At 35.9% G+C, this 23,171-nt stretch overlaps 5 protein-coding genes across 8 annotated transcripts in view; 3 read left to right on the forward strand and 2 right to left on the reverse strand.

Annotated features, from left to right (window-relative positions):
- Positions 1 to 7,724, forward strand: part of clos (closca) — a 62,445-nt gene extending 54,721 nt beyond the window's left edge. For both annotated transcript variants that reach the window (XM_067771312.1, XM_067771313.1), the window contains exons 14-16: positions 6,685 to 6,980; positions 7,051 to 7,250; positions 7,321 to 7,724. In XM_067771312.1, coding sequence (XP_067627413.1) covers positions 6,685 to 6,980; positions 7,051 to 7,250; positions 7,321 to 7,630 — 806 coding nt within the window. In that variant the 3' untranslated portion in view covers positions 7,631 to 7,724. The remainder of the gene's footprint in view (positions 1 to 6,684; positions 6,981 to 7,050; positions 7,251 to 7,320) is intronic.
- Positions 2,790 to 4,152, forward strand: LOC137243523 (N(4)-(Beta-N-acetylglucosaminyl)-L-asparaginase). The gene has a single exon (XM_067771317.1). The coding sequence runs from the start codon at positions 2,870 to 2,872 to the stop codon at positions 3,995 to 3,997; it is 1,128 nt and encodes a 375-aa protein (XP_067627418.1). The 5' UTR covers positions 2,790 to 2,869; the 3' UTR covers positions 3,998 to 4,152.
- A 781-nt stretch (positions 7,725 to 8,505) lies between the features above and the next one.
- On the reverse strand, positions 8,506 to 9,550 carry RpL31 (ribosomal protein L31). Its single transcript, XM_067771329.1, has 3 exons — positions 9,482 to 9,550; positions 8,917 to 9,179; positions 8,506 to 8,843 (listed from the first exon to the last, which is right to left on the reverse strand). Exons 2-3 carry the CDS (start codon positions 9,141 to 9,143, stop codon positions 8,693 to 8,695), a joined length of 378 nt encoding a protein of 125 aa, XP_067627430.1. The 5' UTR covers positions 9,144 to 9,179; positions 9,482 to 9,550; the 3' UTR covers positions 8,506 to 8,692.
- Positions 9,551 to 9,609: 59 nt separating this feature from the next.
- LOC137243527 (transmembrane protein 234 homolog) lies at positions 9,610 to 10,583 on the forward strand. The gene is made up of 3 exons (XM_067771328.1): positions 9,610 to 9,757; positions 9,811 to 10,113; positions 10,169 to 10,583. The coding sequence occupies exons 1-3, from the start codon at positions 9,742 to 9,744 to the stop codon at positions 10,291 to 10,293; spliced, it is 444 nt and encodes a 147-aa protein (XP_067627429.1). The 5' UTR covers positions 9,610 to 9,741; the 3' UTR covers positions 10,294 to 10,583.
- A 23-nt stretch (positions 10,584 to 10,606) lies between these two features.
- On the reverse strand, positions 10,607 to 14,070 carry Urod (uroporphyrinogen decarboxylase). 3 transcript variants are annotated; one of them, XM_067771318.1, is made up of 6 exons: positions 12,765 to 12,783; positions 12,118 to 12,239; positions 11,712 to 11,996; positions 11,484 to 11,642; positions 11,123 to 11,422; positions 10,607 to 11,063 (listed from the first exon to the last, which is right to left on the reverse strand). In XM_067771318.1, exons 2-6 carry the CDS (start codon positions 12,181 to 12,183, stop codon positions 10,752 to 10,754), a joined length of 1,122 nt encoding a protein of 373 aa, XP_067627419.1. In that variant the 5' UTR covers positions 12,184 to 12,239; positions 12,765 to 12,783; the 3' UTR covers positions 10,607 to 10,751. The 3 variants fall into 3 exon arrangements, with proteins under 3 accessions (XP_067627419.1, XP_067627421.1, XP_067627420.1); XM_067771320.1 differs by lacking the exons at positions 12,118 to 12,239; positions 12,765 to 12,783 and adding an exon at positions 14,047 to 14,070; XM_067771319.1 differs by lacking the exons at positions 12,118 to 12,239; positions 12,765 to 12,783 and adding an exon at positions 12,792 to 13,092.
- Between the last annotated feature and the right edge of the window lie 9,101 nt (positions 14,071 to 23,171).

The following is a 23,171-nucleotide window of genomic DNA, read 5'->3' on the forward strand; positions in this document are numbered from 1 at the left end:
GGAAACTCTTTGTTCATGAAATATAAGCTTTTTAATTTCCAAATTTAGTAAAATTTCAACTTAAGTCCTGCACTTAAAATTCGGGTCGCACATGTCGACAGCGGTATCAAGCGTATTTAAGTCAAGATTCAGAATCCGAAAGCAGAAACTATATTTTTTACCTCGTTTAAAAGTTATTCGCGGAAAACCCGTCGATACTATTGTCGTTTTTTTCGTTGTTGCAATTAAACAAAGGAAAACAAATGAAGGTGATGAATAGTGTTGCCAGCTCCGCAACAATATCTTTTTATCTTGGTAGAACATTATAAGGTGGTGGCGCGTCGATATAAATGCAAGCAAACATACCCTTTCAATGTATTTTGATTTTGTAATACTCTTTGACGGGTTTATTTGGAGGTGAGTTTTTATGTTAGTTTTCTTGTTGCCGGTGTCGGATCGGTTAAGGGTAATTTTTTTAAAGGTGTTCTAGGCAGAATTACTGTGCATGGCGTAGCCGGTGTTGGATCGGCTAAGGGTTGTTTTTTAAAGTGCGGCCGAAGACCGTCTACGCAGAAGGGTGTACTACGCAGAAGGACATCACCGTGGCGGTAGCCACGGTTATACCACGCACCCGGACTGGGCATGGCGTAGCCCAGGGTTATTCATTATAAGCGCGGCCGAAGGCCGCCTATACAGAAAGGTGTTCAATGCAGAATTACTGTGCATGTCCACCAAAAAAGAGCTTTTTCAAATTTTTGGTAAATAAAGACTAAAAAATTTAAAGATATATATACATCAGATAAAGTGTATTTTTATAAGTTATTTTTCGATTTTTTAATTTTTGAAATCCATCCACTAGTTTCGGAGATATTTTGATTTGAAAAATTCATAATTTTGCCTTTTGACTTGGAATTACCCCCAAACCTTTCATTTGCACCAAAATAGAGATATACCGTTAGAATCAGCATAAAAATCTCTATAAAGTCCGATTTGTTATTTTTTTTTTGACAATTGTATGTATTCTGCACTTAAGCCCCTTTTTCTAAATTCTTATCATAAAAAATTTTAATATTTACATAAAAATCTCGCGTTCCGGTAAATTAAATACATTAATTTTAAATTATTCAGAGAATTACAAAAACAAAATACATTGATAGTGTATGTTTGTTTGCATTTATATCGACGTGCCACCACCTTATAATGTTCTACCAAGATGAAAAGATATTGTTGCGGAGCTGGCAACACTATTCATCACCTTCATTTGTTTTCCTTTGTTTAATTGCAACAACGAAAAAAGCGACAATAGTATCGACGGGTTTTCCGCGAATAACTTTTAAACGAGATAAAGAATATAGTTTCTGCATTCGGATTCTGAATCTTTACGCAAATACGCGTCTTTTGATACCGCTGTCGACATGTGCGACCCGAATTTTAAGTGCAGGACTTCAGTTGAAATTTTACTAAATTTGGAAATTAAAAAGCTTATATTTCATAAACTAAGAGTTTCCTAGAGTTGCGGAAGATAATTTTGTGATTTTTAGGACCCCCTCCACCCCTCGGAAAAAAAGTTGGAAAATCGTGGCACCTTTATTCAAAATATTCCCCTCTTAAGGGCCAAATAATGTTGACTTATAACCATAAAACCATAACCAGATGGAACAGCTGATCGGACCTACCTTATGAAAATCAATGTAATCGATTAATGGTGTCATACCATAACGCTAACGCAATAATGATACCATAGCCAACCAATTGGTTTTTGTGTTTCGCCATATCCATAACCTAAAAATATTTGAGTTGGTGAATTTATTAACTTTTTGTGTATTTTATTTATTGTTTTGGATTTTAAAAGATCCATTCGACGGATCTGCAAAAAGGTGGTTTTGCGCGCACACACACTGCTCCACGCACGTACTTACATACGTATGTTTTAATCTATTGTCTTTTGTTCTCCTTTATTAAATAAATTGTTAGGTTAATTTTAAATATAATTGTTTTATTTTAATAACTTTTAGTTCTCTTGTTTCACTTAGCCTGTAATTTAATTTTTAGCTTTAACACTACGTATGTTTTAATTAATTTTGTTTCGGAAACTTTTGCGGCGGCCGATTCACTTAAAACTGAAAAACTGCCGCTAACGCAACTATGTAGCTAGGCAGCTTTTCTTTACGTTGCTTAGCAACGATATTAATGATGGCGTCGATCAACGGCAGTTTCAGCCAATCAGAAACTCTCCGAGTTGCTCGACTCTAACAATTTTAGTGATGCCAAGTGCATCTGATGTATGGTTGCATCTTGCACATTTCTAAAGAGGGTTGTCATCGCAATTTATTTTAATGCAATTTACTATGGCGCTACAGGATATGTTTTGACTAAGAGACTTATTTTTTGTAGAATATGTTTGCAATTTTTAGCGTTTTCTTCATTTTTATGAAATTTTCACGATTTTTAGGCCTTTAGCCGTAATCATACCATAGCCAACCAATTGGTTTTTGGTTTCTCGCCATACCCATAACCTAAAAATATTTAAGTTGGTGAATTAATAACTTATTGTATATTTTATTCGTTGTTTTGGATACGTTAAGACTAAGAGACTTATTTTTCGTGGATTATGTTTGTTATTTTTTGCGTTTTCTTCATTTTTATGGAATTTTGACGATTTTTAGGTTAAGGCACCATTAACCGATGACATTGGAGCTGGTTATGGATATGGGTATGGTTACGACTACGGCGTTAGGGTTAAGGAAGTTTAATTTGCACTTTATTTACGCAACGGAAATGACAAAATTTGAGATGCACTGTAGTGATAAAGATTTGTAAACATAACAAAGACCGCTTCTAGCGCTTCACAAAAGGTGATTTGTAGTTTCTGGCATTGCTAAGGTTTATAATGGTTTCTGTAACTATCGGACCTGCAATAACGATATTGGTTCATAGCAAAAGTTGGCTCCTTTTAACATTTTTCACGTTTAATGTATTTACAAACAGCGCTAATGAGCAAGCAAAAACTAAGGGAAATAAGTCGTTACCACTTGTGATAAACACTTGGGCGTTTACCGAAGCAAATGCAGCCGCTTGGAATATATTAAATCATCAACCAGGTGGAAATGCATTGGATGCGCTTGTCGAAGGATGTACAACTTGTGAAAGCTTGCAGTGTGATGGTACCGTTGGTTATGGTGGCTCACCCGATGAACAAGGTGAAACTACACTTGATGCCATGATTATGGATGGCCGCAACATGAATGTCGGAGCAGTGGCTGATTTGCGAGAAATCAAGGATGCAATAAGTGTTGCACGTCATGTGCTAGAACATACAAAACATACGCTGCTTGTCGGCGATGCAGCAAGCAATTTTGCAGTGATGATGGGTTTCAAACGTGAATCTCTTACCACTAATAAATCACATGACATTTGGCAGAAATGGCGTGATCAATCATGCCAGCCAAACTATTGGACCAATGTTCATCCTGATTCAACAAAAAACTGTGGTCCCTACAAGCCAGACGCTTTCGATTTTAATGATTTTATTCATGAGCACGCGCGTGATGCTTATCGAATTGGTCGTTGGAATCACGATACTATTGGCATGATTGTTATTAATGAGAATGGGCAAATTTATGCTGGCACATCTACAAATGGTGCTCGTCATAAAATTCCAGGACGTATCGGCGATTCACCCATACCAGGCGCAGGTGCCTATGCGGACAATGAAGTCGGAGCAGCCGTGGCCACAGGTGATGGTGATGTTATGATGCGCTTCCTACCATCGTTATTAGCTGTGGAAGGCTTACGTGCAGGACATACACCAACAGCAGCAGCAGAAACCGCAATGCAGCGTATCGTGCGATATTATCCAGACTTTAGTGGTGGTTTGGTGGTAGTCGACCACTTGGGCAATTATGGTGCTGCTTGTGTGGGAATGATAAAATTTCCATTTTCAATCGTGCATGGCGATGCAACGCACACAACGAGGATAGAATATAAATATTGCAAAGAGGTGCAAACATTTTGGTAATTAAGTTGGGAAATGTACCGCAGGCTTTGCAACATAGTTTAATCTGAATAAAAAGTATTTTTTTTTTATCAATAGGCCGATAAAACGAAAACAATTGTTATGTTAATTAATGTTCTTATTTTTTACGTGGAAAACCTGAAAAATTATATTAAATTAATACCGCCATTCCAAGCAGGAACGAGTGGAAGAGAAACCCGGGCATAAGGGTCGACGACATCCAAATCTACTCTGACGGCTCCAAGATGGAATCGGGAGTGGGGGCCGGAGTCTACTCTGAGTCCCTAGATTTGTCTGCATCATTCAGACTCCCATCGCACTGCAGCGTGGTTCAAGGAGAAATCTTCGCGATTTGAGAAGCCTGCAAATCACTGGAGGGCTTGAAAGTAGCTGGTAAAGTTTGCATCCTGTCGGATAGCCAAGCAGCGATAAAAGCGCTTACCTCGCCACACATTAACTCAAAATTAGTGTGGGATTGTAAGCAACTCATATCCCAGCTAACCACCAATCTAGAACTATGCATTGTCTGGGTCCCGGGGTTATAGGGGGATAGATGGTAACGAGAAGGCCGACGAGCTGGCACGCAGGGGCTCATCGGAGATGAGCGAGGAAACAACCAGTGTCGAAGTAGGCATACACTTAGCAGTAGTTAAGGGGAATATCCAAAGCTTCTACTTGAAGAAAGCACCAACAAAGTGGAATAACATCACCACCTGTGCAATATCAAAATCCATTTGGCCAAACTATGATGGAAAGAGGACGAGAAGTCTTCTGAACAAATCCAGGGCCAACACACGCAAACTGATAGCAGTCTGCACCGGTCATTGGGCAGTAGATACTAGGGCTGGCGGTATCCACATATTCGAATATCCATACGGATATCCGTTAAGACGGACAAAATCCGGACGGCATGGATATCCGGTTAATATTCGTTTGAGAAACTACTCGGATATCTAAATTTATGAAGATCCTTATAATAAACGTATTTTTGGGTATCCAGTGAAAGCAACAAATTGATGCACATATGTTTATTTAGGTTAGGTTAGGTTGCAAGGGCTGAGTTGAACACTATGGTAACAGCTCACTACTTAAGCCACCAACGGGACCATTGTAATACCCTATACGGTCCCAAAGAGGACCCCTACCCTGCCTAAAGCGAGTCAAAACCACCTCGTGGAAATTATAAATTTTGCTAGAGCCTTTACTTCATAGCTAGAGACCTCAGCGAGGTCATGTAGAAAAGGTTTACCAAGGATGGCCAACCTACGCCTACTAAGCGCTGGACAATGACAGAGGTGCTGGACACTCTCTTCCTCTTCTTTACATCTGCAGCTGCGACAATAGTCGAAGGTCGTCGCCCCCATTCTAGCACCATGCGTGCCTATTATACAATGCCCTGTTAGAACCCTTCTCAGGCGCTCCTGTGCGCCCTTTGTCATATGAGGGCCAGGTTTGCCTGGATGTCTCACACGATGATATGGCTGACCATAGTCCATTTGCAATTCTTATAGTGCTTGTGTTCACACGAAGCCTGAAAGTGGCAATGGGTATACCTACCGAATCATTTCCCGGAAAGATATGGTCGGTGGTGCCTCTTCGGGCCAGCTCGTCTGCTCTGCAGTTGCCTTCAATATCCCTCTGCCCAAGTACCCATATAAGGCTGATACTGAAGTGCTGAGCCATTTCGTTAAGAGATCTGCGGCATTCAGTGACCGACTTTGCGTTGTCGACGAATGAGTACAGGGCCTTTAATGCGGCCTGGCTGTCTGAGAAAATAAACACCCGTTTACCATCCTTAGGCATAGACCCGAGATAGTTCACAGCCCTGTGTATTGTCAGCATTTCCGCTTGGTAAACACTACATGTTTATTTAACATTAATAACAAAAAAAAAATTTATAAAAAAATGATGCTCGTAAAATTCATGGGGGAACGATACAAGGTGGCAGCATTGGTATCATTCCGCCATGGTAAAATTGTAGCTTTTTTATTTTTGACGTTCATTTAATAATCTACAAACATATTTTGTGAATAATTTTTCGATGCTTACTTCGCTCAATTCATATGTATGCAGATACTCAACTTTCATATTCCAGTATCCGGGCATACGGATATCCAGATTTTCCGTTTACGTATCCGGATATCCGATCAGCTGATATCGGGATTTTCCATTTACGAATTCGGATAGCCGGATTTTTTGTTTAGCTATCCGGTTATTCGAATATCCAGTTTATCCGGATAGTTGAAAAATCCGGATGCAGTTCACAGCCTTAGTAGGTACGCATGCGGAAAAGATGGGCATTCCGTATAACGACTACTGCAGAAGCTGCAAATATCCAAATGCCAGGGAAACAGTAGAACAGTTTATGTGTAAATACCCGGCTATCGCTAGAGCTCGACTAAGGTTCCTTGGAACCCCGTTTCTAGAAGACCTCAGCGGTTTATCTGTGATAGCAATCCCGAATATTCTTAATTTTATCAACAACTCTGGCTGGTTGTAGTACATTGACCGTAACATTCCGTAGGTTTTAGACGAGTAACATGGCATCAAAACGGCTTTAAATAGCTACTTGGGCGACCAGGGTCGCAGCCATTTCACCTACCTACCTGAAAAACTATATTACACATGCACATAGATCTGTTCTTTCTGAAATATTCGCTATAAAAACTAATTCCTGTTCACCTTTTCAGATATTACATGGCTACCAAAGATACAAACTTTTATTGATATTTTAGCGCTCTTATCTAACAATTATCAAGTCGTAAAGTTGAACGAAACTATTGCGTCTTATCTGCTATCAATACTTAAACCAGCACTGCAAACACGGCTGGGATACATCCCACAAAGTAAATCCCTAGCAATAAATGGAGAATCTTGTTTTATGTCAGAATCAATAGCCGAAAGAAATTCCACACTAATTTATTGCATAAAAGATCAGCTTGAAGTTTACGAAAAATATGTGTTACCAAGGAAAAGCATTTCAGAAGTAACGAGATAATCTATATTGCATAAATCAAAGAATATGAGTGTATATAAACTTTAATTTCACTAACCAGGTACAGCAAATAGCCTTGGATAAAATAGCACTTCTGTTGCAAAGTGGTATCGAAATATGGAGAATACAACCGAGCTTGGAGTACTTACAGAGTTTGTCTGCAGTAAACGCTACTAAAATGGCAATAGTGGAAAACAAAAGCAATACATATTTGGCTCTACATATAGAAAACATTTCGCATGAAACTGTGGAGATTTATAGGTAAATATAAATTTTGATATTCATACATACATTTGTATGTTAATGTTTTTAAATGAATGCATTTTCCCAGATGGCTGACCTCTGCACAATTTGAACACGTTCAAAGTTTAGATTGCATGGAACCAATACAAATGTCTTTCAGTGCATTGCCATTAACTGGAGATTTAATGTTATACATCTTGAGAAACAATACTGAAACCCCATTAACCATCTATCAGCACAAAGGCGTACTGGGTTTTGAAAGGTTGCTAGCAGCGAGTACCTTGCCCGTAATACAGACATACCACGTATTACATTTGAAGGATGCAGTTAATCAAATCATAGTGTTACTTAAAGACGGCGAATTGTTATTTGTTGAAATAACTTTGAGCGAATTTTGAAAAGAGCAGCGCTCGTCATTCTTATGGTGTTATTTAACTAAAATAAGAACTTTGTAAATACATTCTTAATAAAATATAAGCATTAATGTAAAAAGCAAGCTTTAACTCATTACAAACAACTTTACATCAAAATAAAACAAACTGGCGAATAAATAGAGAACCGGATGCATAATATTTCTGCGCAGAACACCTTTCTGCACATCTGATACCTCCATCTATTTTTGGACGTGTTTTAGCACTCGATGGCCTATGTCGTCTTACTCAAGTTGCTTGCAGTTTTCCTTCGAAACATAAGAATTTGAAATAATTCAACCAACCCTCAGCTAAGTCTGGTAGACATTTTCAAACAGATCGTCCAATTTAACTAACCACTAGACTACTAAAATCATCTTGCTTATAAACAATTTTAGAGATAAGAAAACTAAAGTATATTGAAAGATAAGTTAGCTACAAAACTCAAGCTCTTTCAAAATATTAAAGTTGATTTTGTCGAGTTAATAAAAGCTGATGATACGATGTATGAGAGGCACTGCTTACTTTTAGATACTTGACATGCAAAATTCAACTATAATTTACAATAACAAATGTAAATATATACCATGGTACATACAATGGTTCTTTACTCAAGCTTTTTTAACATTTTTGCCATAAATGAGATAAGTTAGTTTAATAAAATGCTACATATACAACTTGTTTTAGCGATCAATGCTAAGAAAGGTTGTGTCAATTCAAATTGGCTTATGTATAACTGGAATGTAACGTTTTAGTGTGAACTTTCCCGAAGAAAAAAAAATTTAGCAATAACACTTTGTATACATATACTAAGCTTGCTTCAAGTCCCTTCTCATAGCTTTCACACAAAACAACATATAATATTCATGCACAGCACTTTTCATTGTTATGAACTTTAATGCTTTCCTTTTTCAAAATTCATGCGCATTTTTTTTTTTTTTTTTTTGCAAATATAAAATGCATTTATTAATTTTAATATGTACTTTTAATAAACTCCTAAGCCCGGACGTTTAGCTTAACTGCATTGATACATGCCACAAAATGTTATGGTTAATCATCGCTGGATTCAACATTTTCTGTTTGCAGGTTCTTAAATGTGGCCACAGGCACGTATGTCACCAAAGTATACAATTTGTTGGGGGAATCTTCATCGTCGTTTCTCCTGCGCGCCAGACGTACACGCACGCGCACTGGAGTCGAGCTGCGATTATGAAAGGGTGTACTTATTAGTATACATATATATAATGATATGAACGAACAATAAACAAACCTACCGAATACCCTTTGACCAGATGTGCTTATTCAGGCGTGTGTCTATTCTCACATCATTGGTACCCATTTCTTTCTCTGCAAACTTGCGTATTTCTTTGATGGCGCGTGGTGCGCGCTTCTTGAATCCAATATTATGCACACGTTTGGACAAATGTATTGTACATTCACGTGTAACTACCTCATTGATGGCAGATTTATTACGTTTTTCTACTTTGTTTGTTTTCGCCATATTTTTGTCTGAACGTTATTGCCTGCTAACAAAATCCTGAAAGAGAAAGGAAATATATACAAAGTTACTCAATTATCATCATCCAGGTTTTTTTCATGTCAAAATTTTAGTTTTTTCCAGCCTAGTTGTGATGTTTTTGTATACTTTTATCCATCGATCATTCTGCACTTTCATTAATTCTCATCGCACGCCCATGTTAACAATTTGTGCGTTGAAATCTATGCTTGGTTCAACACATGAAACATTTGTGGGCAATTTGTTACACATTTCAATAAAAAGAAATTGCAGAATTCAACGATGTTTTAGGATTTTTCTAAAATAATTTAACAAAAGCCAACCTATAGGAAATGAGAGCCTGACGTAAAAGAGTTTGATGGCTGTCAAACGTAAACGTCAACGCCATTTAGTGCAACTTACTGACGATGGCGTCACCTTGTGCTGAAATTCGGAAAAATTGATAATGAAATTCTTTGGGGTGACATCTATGAGTGATTTTCTTGAATTTAATCCCAACAGCTGTACTAAAGAAAAAACTAGCTGCTAGCTTTAAGCATAGTGTACACTATGGCTGTAAGTAAACAATTTTGTATGGCTAAAAATGTTAAAAACATTTTGTGAGTACTTGAACATTTGAACTAACCAAACATAATAAAGAATTAAATTCAAGTGTCTCTTCTAGGAGTTGGGCTGCTATGGGGCGCTACAAATCCTTTCATACGTCGTGGTAGCACCGGCATCGCCAATGTAAACACTGGTTCACGCTGGCGCAACTTATGGTTGGAGCTATGTATGATAGGCACAAGGCTTCAATATTGGATACCATTTTTGTTAAATCAGTTAGGTAGCATTTTATATGTGTGGACACTGCAATATACTAACATTACCATAGCAGTACCAGTCGCAAATTCTTTAAGCTTCGCATTCACAGCAATTACTGGTTACCTTTTGGGCGAGAAGCTACCGGGGAAATGTAAATTACTCATATTTATGTGTTGGAAGCTTTCACAAAACTTCTCTTATTACAGCGTTAATAATTGGCACGGTATTAGTTAGCTTTGGTAGCTCGTTAATGCTATATGATAAAATGCGCTCAGAACGAAATGCACTGTCAAAGCAAGTTTACCTTTCTCATACAAATGTTGCTGAATAAAATTCTTTCTACTTATTTTATATTTTCTTGAAAACCCAACAACCAAATCATTTATTTATTTTTACTTACTACAAAACAATAAGCCACTATAGAAGTCAAATGAAAACAATGCTACATCTTTGTATACACATTATCAGTTTGGCATTTTTAAAGTGCTTTATGCACAGCATCCACAAAAACTTCCAGCGTTAATAATTGGCACGGTATTGGTTAGCTTTGGTAGCTCGTTAATGCTATATGATAAAATGCGCTCAGAACGAAATGCACTGTCAAAGCAAGTTTACATTTCTCATACAAATGTTGCTGAATAAAATTCTTTCTACTTATTTTATATTTTCTTGAAAACCCAACAACCAAATCATTTATTTATTTTTACTTACTACAAAACAATAAGCCACTATAGAAGTCAAATGAAAACAATGCTACATCTTTATATACACATTATCAGTTTGGCATTTTTAAAGTGCTTTATGCACAGCATCCACAAAAACTTCCATGCTTACAATTGGCGTTTGTGGCGTAATACCGTGCCCTAGATTTGCAATATAACGTTGCTTGCCAAATTTTCGCACCATTTCTGTAGTTAGAGCACGAATTTCTTCTGGTGTTTTATACATATCCTGCGGATCTAAATTGCCTTGCAATGTAATATTTGGACCAACTTGCTTCCGTGCCTCTACTGGATCCACAGTCCAATCTAAGCCTATAATGTCATAACCCAAAGTTGCTTGCTCTTTCAATGAGTGACCAGCACCTTTAGCAAAGAGTGTCTGTAAGCAGTAACAAAAGAAAAAAAGTTTTACGAAGTAATTTAAAAGCAAAAACTCACCAAAGGCACTAAAGGTATTGATTGTTGCTGCAAACGTTCGACCAACTTATCACGAATTTCTTTTATGTAGGGTACTGCCCATTTCAGAAAATCTTCTTTGCTTAAATGCTCTGCTGAAGATTCGAAAATTTGCAGCAATTGTGCACCGGCCTTTGTCTGCATTTCCAAATAATCAACAATGGCGTCAGTCAACATGCCTAATAGCCTTTTTGAATCTACTGGAAAATCGGTAAGCCAAGCTTTTGATTTGGACATAGTTTTACTGCCGCCCCCTTCAATCATGTAACCCATTAGTGTCCACTGGAGACGAAATCAAAATAAATAAACATGAAACGTAATCTATAATGTATTAGAAACTAACCGGTGCACCCGTGAAACCAATAAGTGGCACACGTCCTTCTAGCTTGTGACGCATCATTGTAATAGCATCGCCAACATATGTCAAGCGCCCCACCGCTCCCTCAGGTGTGAGCTTTGCTAAATCAGAGGGTGTTTGCAATGGTTCTGGGAAAACGGGACCCTAGAAATTATTATGGTATGAATGTGTACTCGATTATATTTAAAAATGTTTCCTCTCATTAACACTCACCACACCCGCATGCATTTCCACTGTCATTCCAAGTGCTTGCGGTATTACAAGGATGTCTGAAAATATGATAGATGCATCCAAGTCGAAACGTCTCAGCGGCTGCATTGCCACTTCACATGCCAGTTCGGGTGTACGACAAACAGTAAAGAAATCATGAAGCTTACGTACCTCTTGAAATTCTGGCAAATAGCGTCCAGCCTGACGCATTACCCAAACGGGCACCCTGTCAACGGGCTCGCCACGCGCTGCTCTTAAGAGATTATCATTTTTAAGCGGTGGAAAGTTCTATAAAAGATAAGATTCCTATTTTTGACTATATATAGATATGTATGTAGATAGATTTTCTCATAACGACACTGGAGTTTTCATGGTACATATTTCACTTTAACAAATAAGAGCAACATACATTTTCGACAGCGCACAAGCTTTTTATGAGCATTACGATATAAATAAATCGTTTTAAGTAAGGCATTTCTTTTCTTCAATGTAAATGATTCGTGTTAATTATTTCCAATGATATAATGCAATCTAGATATTAATTTGGGTAATAGTCTAGTTGAGGGGTCGACTGCTAATACGCTACCAAAAATATCGGGAGAGGTGTCAAACGATGCGTCTTGACATCAGTATTAATAATCCGAAGGCCGAAAATAAAAATTTTAACTCTTTCAAGAGATATTAACGAAAAAAGACCAGCGGGTACCTCCGAAACAGGGGGTGGGATCCATATTATTTTTGCGCAGAACACCTTTCTGCGTTGGCGGCCTTCGGCCGCGCTTATAAAAAATAACTCTGGGCTACGCCATGCCAAGTCTGGGCGTGTGGTATAACCGTGGCTACCGCCACGGTGATGCACAATTTTTTTTGTGGGACAAACACAACAATAACCACATAAAAATCGCCAACTTCAACTCCAAATATCTCCGGACAGATATACAATTTTCCTTTTCCGCCTTCGGATTATTGTTCTCGAGATTAATACGCATCGTTTGAACACCTCTCTCGATATTTTTGGTAGCGTATTAGCAGTCGACCCCTCAACTAGACTATTACCTTAATTTGTTGCCATTATCAACTTGCCTTTGTATCTTTCATTTTGTATTGTTTATTAACTGGACTATGCTTTCTGTTGCGAATTACACCGTAAAGTGTGGCCTTTGTTTTAATTTATAACTTGTGAAATTAGAGTTGGTCGTTTCGTTCTGAACTTGGTCAATTGACCGGGTCTCTCAACTGAACAAGTGAACTAGATCTTCGATTTCGATTCTATTTGTTCTTTTAGTTCATTTGTTCTTTTAGTTCTTTTTATCTAATGTTATTCTTTCTCTCTTCTCGTTCGCGAACATTGTAAATTCATACATACATACGCAGAAATTCACAGTGAGCACGAATGTCGATGATGTGGACTATTTATGAAAAACATGTTTTGTAAGAAACTAATAGTTACGTTCCATTGAGACTTGAGCGAGATACGGATAGAAATTTAACATGCAAATGCAACAACAACGTTGTGATCCTGATATTTATCTGGTTCAATTTCTGATCCGTATAGCAGTTCTGTTCGTTTCGTTTTCTGTAGTAGATTTTTTGACAGATAACCACTTTTGAGTTGGTAGCACTCATGGATCAACTATATGGTTGGCTCATCTCTACAGCAATAACATACCTTTGTTCACATTGCCAAAATTAGCGTGTTGGTGTTAGACGAATGGAATGGAATGAAAACATAAAACTTAGCAGCATTTGTAAGTAGTAAGAAAGTGTTGTAAATTCGTTGGTTTCTTTTTAAGTTTGCCATCTCCTTCTGACAATCCCTACTCCAGGGAAATGAAAAAAATAAAATCAGCTGGTGAGATGAGCCAACCATATAGTTGAGCCATTGTAGCACTGAAATAAATACGTGTACATTTGTGTATACATAAAAGACCTCGCCATATTTAAAAGCAAAAACACTGAAAAAGTAAACAACTTGAAGATGATGTAAGGAAAATAAATTGTTGCGAAACTATTTAAATGTTAATAATTCTATCAGTATCTTAAAATTTTGTGTACGTTTCTTCCTATTTTCTACAAAACAGATGTTTTATATTAGTGCTGTCAGCTCTCATAAAGTTGATCCAGATCGTTCCAATGAGATTTGAGCCAGAGCCAGAGCTCGATAAATCAATGGAACGGCCCTAATGATTACATTTATTAAACTTGAAAAGTTCTTATTTACAATTTGTGTCTGTACTCTTTCAATTTCCTGGATCTTCCGAAATTTGTAACTATTTTGAAGTTAGTTATACATATATATATTAACTTATTTATTCATAACACATTTAAATATACCTACACAAAGCATTGCTGCATATATACCCCCCTCAATACTTGCTGTGTTTTTTCGCGGGTGCAAGAAGCAGTGAACAAATTTGCTTGAAAAAAAAAGAACAGATAAACAAAGAGAACAACTTGTTCGACTTGTTCGTTAATCAGAAAAGGAACAAAAGATTCGAATCTCTGAAATGTACGAAAAAGCACAACTCTATGTGAAATGCAGAGCTGTGACCGACAAGTAAAAACATTTTTTTTGCGCTTTGATCAAAGTAGCGCAACTAACAGCTGATCGGTAAAATTCGCACATTCACACGAACAGTTATCGACTCAGTTTCAAAAAAAACTTTAGATGGGTTGGATTTTATATAAGGTGCCACGATTTTCAAACTTTTTCTGATTTGTAGGGGTAGAGGGGTCCTAAAAATCACAAAATTATCATCCGCAACTCTAGGAAACTCTTAGTTTATGAAATATAAGCTTTTTAATTTCCAAATTTAGTAAAATTTCAACTTAAGTCCTGCACTTAAAATTCGGTCGCACATGTCGATAGCGGTATCAAAAGACGCGTATTTTCGTCAAGATTCAGAATCCGAAAGCATAAACTAAATTTTTTATCTCGTTTAAAAGTTATTCGCGGAAAACCCGTCGGTACTATCGTCGCTTTTTTCGTTGTTGCAATTAAACAAATGACGGTGGTGAATAGTGTTGCCAGCTCCGCAACAATATCTTTTTATCTTGGTAGAACATTATAAGGTGGTGGCACGTCGACATAGTTTTTGTAAAACACTTCTAATAATTGTAGTCTAATATTATTTGGGGTGCTGTTCAGAAGGGTGCACTACGCAGAAGGACATCACCGTGGCGGTAGCCACGGTTATGCCACACACCCGGACTTGGCATGGCGTAGCCCAGGGTTATTTTTTATAAGCGCGGCCGAAGGCCGCCTACACAGAAAGGTGTTTTACGCAGAATTACCGTTGAAATTATCATAAAAATCTCCATGAAGTCCAATTTTTTATTTTTTTTTTTGACAAATGTATGTATTCTGCACTTGTTCCAATTAAATACATTCATTTCAAATTATTCAGAGAATTACAAAACAAAATACATTGATAGTGTATGTTTGTTTGCATTTATGTCGACGTGTCACCACCTTATAATCTTCTACCAAGTTAAATAGATATTGTTGCGGAGCTGGCAACACTATTCACCACCTTCATTTGTTTTCGTTTGTTTAATTGCAACAACGACAAAAGCGACAATAGTACCGACTGGTTTTCCGCGAATAACTTTTAAACGAGATAAAAAAAATTAGTTTCTGCTTTCGGATTCTGAATCTTGACGCAAATACGCGACTTTTGATATCGCTATCGACATGTGCGACCCGAATTTTAAGTGCAGGACTTAAGTTGAAATTTTACTAAATTTGGAAATTAAAAGGCTTATATTTCATAAACTAAGAGTTTCCTAGAGTTGCGGATGATAATTTTGTGATTTTTAGGACCCCCGCCACCCCTCGAAAAAAAGAAAAGTTGGAAAATCGTGGCACCTTATTCTAAATATTCCCCGTTTTTGTTGTTATTAAAAGAATCTTTTTATTTATATTAAAGTTTTTATTATTTATTTTTGAACTTTATTTTAACAATTTTATGCGATTTTAAAGCATTTTCGTGCATATAAATACAACCATGTGCATATCCGTTTTGACATTACATTTCATACACGTTCGTATTTGCCATTCTCATTGTTTCTAAATTCGTAAACAATGACTGCGGATATTCTGTGTGATTTTTCGAAAAATGTATTATTTTTGTGAAATTTTTTACTTAATCTGTGGTATTGTAGTGGTCAAAAAGCTTTTATGCAAAAATACTTAGCCTCACAACGCGAAATGGTATTTCGTAATGTCGAAGTACTTATATGTATATGTATTTGATGTGGAAGTTTGCATTTGAGAACACGGTTGCGACTTAAGTTCGTTCCCTTCCACCCCTAATGGCCGTTGGTCCCTTTTTCTCAATTTTGGTTCTTTTTCGGCACAGTTTTGGTACTTTTATTTCTTTTTCACTGAAACAAAAATGCAAAAAACTGCTAAAAAAATTGCCGCAAATCTATTACCCACATATAATTTTCAATTTACTCCAATGGAATTCTTATCACGAAAATTGCTCTATCAATAAAATGTAGCAGAACAATGACATTTCACTTGGGAGATAATTTAGGCGAGGCATTAAAAATGAAGTGTTAAATGTTCAGACAAACACATTGTCATTCATTTTTGATGAAACAACGCACTTATCAGAAAAAGATTTGTTTTAGTGTTTAGATATTTCGATCGGTATTCAATTATTATACAGTTGAAACTTTTAACACGCTTCATTTTTAGTCTGAGTTCAAAACTCACACATACTGAATCTAGGCTCTGGTATGAAGTTTAAACTGGGAATGAAAATGAAAGCATCTATAAAAATAACATTAACACAATTGTTTAGTTTCATTTACGATTTATTGAAATTTTTTAACCGTTCCTTACTAAAACCTAACTGCGCTATACATTTTATTTCATTGCAATCAAGCAAAACTAGGTTCACAACGTTAGATTGGTGAAAGACATAGTCTTATCCTAAAAATTTGAAAATGTGATACCTAAAGGTACACTTTATTTTTGTTTGTGCAGTTTGAACTAAAGCCAAGTGTCTCCTTTATTAAAATTTTATATAGGACACCCCTGAAACATCCTACAATTTTCGCTTTTTACAACAAATACGATACTCTAGTACCTTACGAATTGTTTGTATACCAATAAAATAAAACTAAAATTTAGTCCTTTTTTTCACGTCTGGTCCTTTTTTCGATAAATTTTGGTCCCAAATGACAGCATGGTGTGGTAACCGTGTTTAAGAATGCACGTGATAAGGTTGCATTTTTCCGAACTTAATTTTTTTTAAATAATGAAATAGTAGTATGCAAGCGACTGCCATAGTAGTAGACATGTACATGAATATTATGAACAAATTTTAAAGCTAAAAAAAATTTCTTTGAAATATAATCTAAGAGAAGATGGACATGGGGCGTAGCTTCATAGACGCGTATTAGGCGCAGCATAAGCAATCTTGAGGTGTAGGGAGAGCTTAGCTGCATGCCGTATTTTGCAGGCGTCTGCGAAGCTACGCCTTTTGTGTATCTTGCCTAAGTTCAACTTTTTAGGAGATCTAACATTTTTAATTAATATTGATAAATAACACCTAAAGCAAATACGCTTAAGGTGACTTTTGCGTCGTTTAGGCACTTACGTTGCGTCTACATCTGACTTAGAACACACGTGCTTTAATTGCTTCAGTCCATAAGCAACGCGACGCCAACGTCAAAGCAACACACAAATAATTAAAAACTTACGTTCAGAGAGACGGTGGAACATATCCTCCTGGAACGCGACGCAATCTGATGAGGGCACAATAGATCAACGGTCGCAGTGAAATCCCCAATAGATTTTCTATCTATCTTCATGTTATAAAAATAGTTGTATTTCATTTTTCCTCATGTGACAGGGGAACTTTTAACGTCCGTTATTTTAAAGTAACCCTTATTTGACGAATCACTGAACGATTTCTTTCAAATAAAGTGTTTGTTAGCGTTCACCGAAGATAGTGAAAACGGCCCCTGGAATTGTTAGCTTATATAACCAAGGAAAGTTATGCATAAGCATAATTGATCAGCACAAAACGAATAGTTAGAGAAAATTTTAAATATAATGCATATGTATAAAATGCATGCAATTTATGAAATCATGTTTGTTATATAAAATTAGTTTGACATATCAGATTTGTCAATATTATGTTAGTCCTGCTACTTTTAACACATTTATAATATTTAAGAAGAACATTTAAGAAGTTAGAAACATGATTAATGCTTACATTAATACGTGTTTCATTTATTTTCATTGAGTAATAAGTTCGTAAAAATAAAAGCACGTTTTTATAAAGTGCATGTGAAGCTCCATAGATAAAATGAGTAATAGAAGGAACATTGGTTTACATATTACATTTTTAAAATGAAAATCTCCTGCTAAAAAAGTAATAGAATGAATATTGGTTTATATATTACATTTTTAAAATGAAAATCTCCTGCTAAAAAAGGAGAAAAACCTAACTACATTTTTTCATTTTCGTACTTAACTACACTCCCTTTTGTGATTCAGGATTACAGGCAAATTTTGAAAAAACTCCGAACATTGATTCCTTTATTATACTTCATTCCAGTGCCTATTTTCACGGCCTGCGACTACCTTCCACTCTATTCGCAATATAACCTCGAATTAAGCTGCCAAACTATATAGTAAACAATGGCTTTGATGCTGTCGCACATACAGCTAAAATGGTGAGAGTTATATCCATTGTTTACTATATAGTTTCGCAGCTTAAGTGGAGGTTATGTTGCGAATAGAGTGGAAGGCAGTGGACTAGGCAGTCGAATGTCATATAATGAAGGAATGGTGTTCGGAGATTTTTCTAAGTTAAAAAAAAATGATAAAAGCTTTAATATAAATAAAACTTTTGTTTTAATAACAACAAAAACGCCATATATATTCTGTATACATAAATTTGTAAGGATTATCTCACTTTAAAATTTGAATTTAATAATCTAAAGTTTTTGTTTGAAACTGAGTCGAGAACTGTGCGTGTGAATGTGCGAATTTTCACCGATCAGCTGTTAGTTGCGCTACTTGGTAAAATTTACAATGGTTATATCTGTTCCTCTATACACCAGGTTAATAATGTAATGGTTTTTATTTATTTGACTTTCTTTCACAATTTTTGGCGATGTGGAAATGTGAACCTCAGATGACAGCTGTGCGTTCTGTCATTTGCTCCCATGTTCACAGAGTTGTACTAATTATCTCAATTCCATATTGTTTTCACTTTTTACTTCAAAAAAAAATATGGTGGTAGGTTTACAAATTTGTTACATTTTCGATAAGTTGTGTACATATTAGCATATCATAAGTATATCATCCCTTTATCCTACTTATTATAATTTTAATAACAAGTTAAGTATACATTTTTGTAAGTTATTTTGATTGATATATATATATTTTTTTCCTTTCTTTTGTTTTTTTAAACTGTTCATTACTACTGTTTAACATTGCTTACTTAAAATTAAGATTTGTACATTTCTATATGTACTCCTTTTTGTCTTTTTAATACAACAGTTTTTATTTGTATTAGGGAAAATATTCTAATACGTAGCAATCTTACATCTAAAGTTTATTATTATTGTTTTTTTTTTAATCTTTAAAGTGAATTAGCAAAACCAGCATTATGCAGAAAATTAATTAATTCTTCATAGTACGAAAAATTTTTTGTCACAAAGAGATCTTGTAAATTGTTGAATTTTTTGGAAATGGTACTGGTTCTGAAGGCACTGTGATTGTTCATTCAAATATCATGTGCTGTGTCGTTTCTGCCACATAGCATACTTGACAGTGGTCAGAGATGTTTGCTTTAAATTTTTTTAAGTATATCTTTCCATACGTATATCCTAAAATCAGTCTATTCAAAAACTTCGTGTCATATGCATTAAATGTGTTTTTTTTTTGTTTTTGAACCAAGGGTCTTTTCCTTTAATGCTATTAGTTCTATAATACCTGCATCCAGTTTTGGACATTTGTCTTTTATTTCTCCTAACGTTCTGTCCCATAGTTCCCTGCCAATTCTCAGAAGGGCTGCTCTGGGTGTTAAATCTGGATTTAAATGTTGCCCTACTTCAGTTGCTTTTTTTGCCGCTTCATAAGCTTTTTCATTCAATGTTATACCCATATGACATGGTACCCAAATTATTTGGATTGTCTCAATTTTTGATGCCTGCAATTGATTATGAATTTCCGCTACTAAAAAATTTGTTGTGCTGTCACAATCAAGATTACTTATTGCTCCTAGGCTGTCCGTAAAAATAGCAAATTTATTTCGTTTATACCTTATTGCTAGCTTTACTGCTTCATATATTGCCACCAATTCTCCAAAAGTTGAAGTAAAAACCTGGTCTATTTTGAAAAGATAGGATACCTTACTTTCAATGTCATATACAGCACATCCCGTACTATCACTTTCAACTGAGGCATCTGTGGCCAGTGTATAGAATTCCTCACTTACAAGCCAGTCCAATTTGGCATAGTACAAGGCTTTTAAATTTTCTCTTGAATATTCCCTTTTGGATTTACTTAATTTTGAATATGTAAATTTTATATTATTATATTTTTGAAAGCTTATCTTTGTATTTATCTTATCCAAAACATGTCTAAACTGATTATATGCATAGCTGTAACTCGATCTAGCTGTGCTATTTTTTTTTATACTGCTCTTCATTTCCGGGTTCAATAGCCATTGTTTCGCCAATTCTTTGGTAGTTAACCAAAGCGCTCTGGAGAGTGGAGGAAATTCACAGGCCAGAGCATATCTTGCATACGTTGGTGTGTTTGGTGGAACACCCAGGCATCTTCTCAGAGTTTCGTTTACAGACGTAATTAACTGCTTACCCGCTCCTTTTGGCGCGTCTGCAAACGTCGTATTTGCATATTCCGATTTCGATCTAACATAGGGTTTGAACAAATTTACAGCATTTTTGGGAGCCAGACCTGCCCTAATGGTTGTCAATTTACTTATGAGGTTTTTTGCATTTATGATGGAGTTTTTAATTCCCTGCACATGTTCTTTGGAAGTCGAATTGGCACTGACTATTCTGCCTAGCCATTTTACCTTTTCTACTTGTTGTATGCTATCTCCATTTAGTTGTAAATTAAACCTTCTTTTTGTAGTGCTCATGTACATGAAACATGTTTTTTCTGTATTTAATTCTAAGTTAATTTCATCACAAAGCTGTTTAAAATTTGTTATAGTAGTTTTTAATCTCAGCAGTGCTTCCTCGTCTGTTTTACAATGGCAAATTATTGCCACATCATCCGCATATTGAAATATTTGTGTCGTTTCGTCATTAACCTCATGCAATCTCGCAGTATAAACACTGAACAGTATAGGCGAAAGACAACTACCCTGCGGTAGCCTATTTTCAATTTGTATTGTGTGTTTCCCTAAACTCAACTTTCTATATGAAAATAAGTTAAATATGCACTTAGCAATGTTTGGATGAACTTCTTTCAACCTTAGAATATTGTAGAGAATTTCTAAATCAACACAGTTGTATGCATTTGAAATATCTAGGATGTAGTGCAAGGCCTCATTTAGACGCATCGTGGCAGAGCGATTTTTCCTATATGCAAAACTTCTGTTAGGAATTACTTTATTATTTTCTATAAATTCAGTTAATTTATCTTTTATCATCATATTGAGACTTTTTACGACCACAGATAACAGTGATATGGGTCTATAGTTTCTGAAATCAGCCAAGTCTTTCCCAGCCTTAGGGATAGGGATAATTTTTATTTCCCTCCATTCTGCCTTTACTGCATTGTTCTTAAAGTGTTCTACTAGCGCATAAAACAGTCCCTCTTTTGTCTTAATTGAAAGCTCTTTTAGCATATCAAACGTGATCCTATTCAAACCCCCCGCAGTAGATTTTTTCTTGTTTAATAACTCAAGGAACTTTTCAGAACTAAATCATATTTTCTCCCTTAATCGTTGTCCATTTACCATATCCTGCTCATATATGATGCTGCTACTTTGTTTTACTTGCTGTTCAAGTTCTTTAAGATAGTTCTCATTATCTTCCTATGCCCATACATTTTTTTCGCCATGATTCATGTTGTGAACATTGTTCACAAACCGCCACACCTCCTTAGCATTTGGATTCATGTTTATTTCTTCAATTTTTTCCAGATAGTTTTTCCTTTTCGCTTCCTTCACTGCTTTCTTCCATCTTTCCGATTCAATTACTGCAGCTTCAAGGTCCACTACATTGCCTGTTTGCCGAGCTTTTTCCTTTTTGCTGTCAGGACTCTAACGCTTTTGGTGTGTATCCCGTATTGTTCAAATCAATAGTTGCTTTTTTTCTCGCATGTCTTATTTTTCATGCAAAGTCTTCCAAATCTATGAAATCTACCGTATTTAAATTATCTTGGAGCTTTTTTCTAGCTACAAAAAGGTTTGGTTGTTTGCTATTCATCATTTCTATGACTATCGGCTTGTGGTGGCTGCCACCGAGGTATTCATCATGACATTTGACATGTTGGTAAAGGCTAAATCTAAAACCGAGTTCGTATTGTAATTAGCACAGTGATAGGTCGCCGACCCATCATTCAGACATATAAAATTAATATTGCTTACAGCACTATGTAAAAATTTACCTTTTGCAGTATCCACTACATCTCCCCAGGTGCACATCCGTGCATTAAAGTCCCCAAGGAAGAGAACGCTTTAAAATTTTTCAAGGTGAGCTAAAATTCTACTTACTTCCGATTCAAACACTTGTGTACCTAGGTTTGGCGGAAAGTATGCCGTGCAAATAGTTAAATTTGTTGTTTTTGCTATTAAAATATCCTGATCAGTATGAAATTTGATTTTTGTAAATTTTATTTTTTTCTAAAACCAATGGCTACTCCTTCATACCCATCGGTCCTAGTTTTTTTTAATAAATTAAATCCAATTAATTTGTCATTACATTTTTTTATGTCATGAGAAAATATCTCCTGAAGGCACACTATATCAATTTTATTTTTTTGATTAAAAAAATTTATATGACTTTTGATTGATTTTAGGTTTTGCACATTATATTGTAGTATTTTTATTGTGTCCATATTCATTATTTCGATTTTGTTTAACTGTTAGCCTCTCACTAACATGATTCTGACATAAGTTTTCTATGAGCTGCACTATTGCGTCATTGGTGTCTGTTGCGAATCCTTTGCAGAAGCGGTTGAAATACAACTCCATTTAAATGCGTTTATTTCTGATTATATGTAAATGTGACAATTACAATTAGTTAATTTATTATAATAAATATTAGTAAACTCACCGCAGTTTCCACTTCTGCTTGGGCTGTTTTCTGTCGGTTTTTTTATCAAGTTTAATTTTTCAGCTTCAATGCTAACAGCTGACAGCTTAGAGAAGACAAAACTGCGGTGTTGCCGTGTGACATCAAAGTGATACAATGGTGTTGTTGCCATGTAGCATAACGTTGCAGGGTATTTGAGAT

The sequence above is a fragment of the Eurosta solidaginis genome, chromosome 3 (genome assembly GCF_040869045.1).
Source record: "Eurosta solidaginis isolate ZX-2024a chromosome 3, ASM4086904v1, whole genome shotgun sequence".
Lineage (NCBI taxonomy): Eukaryota > Metazoa > Arthropoda > Insecta > Diptera > Tephritidae > Eurosta > Eurosta solidaginis.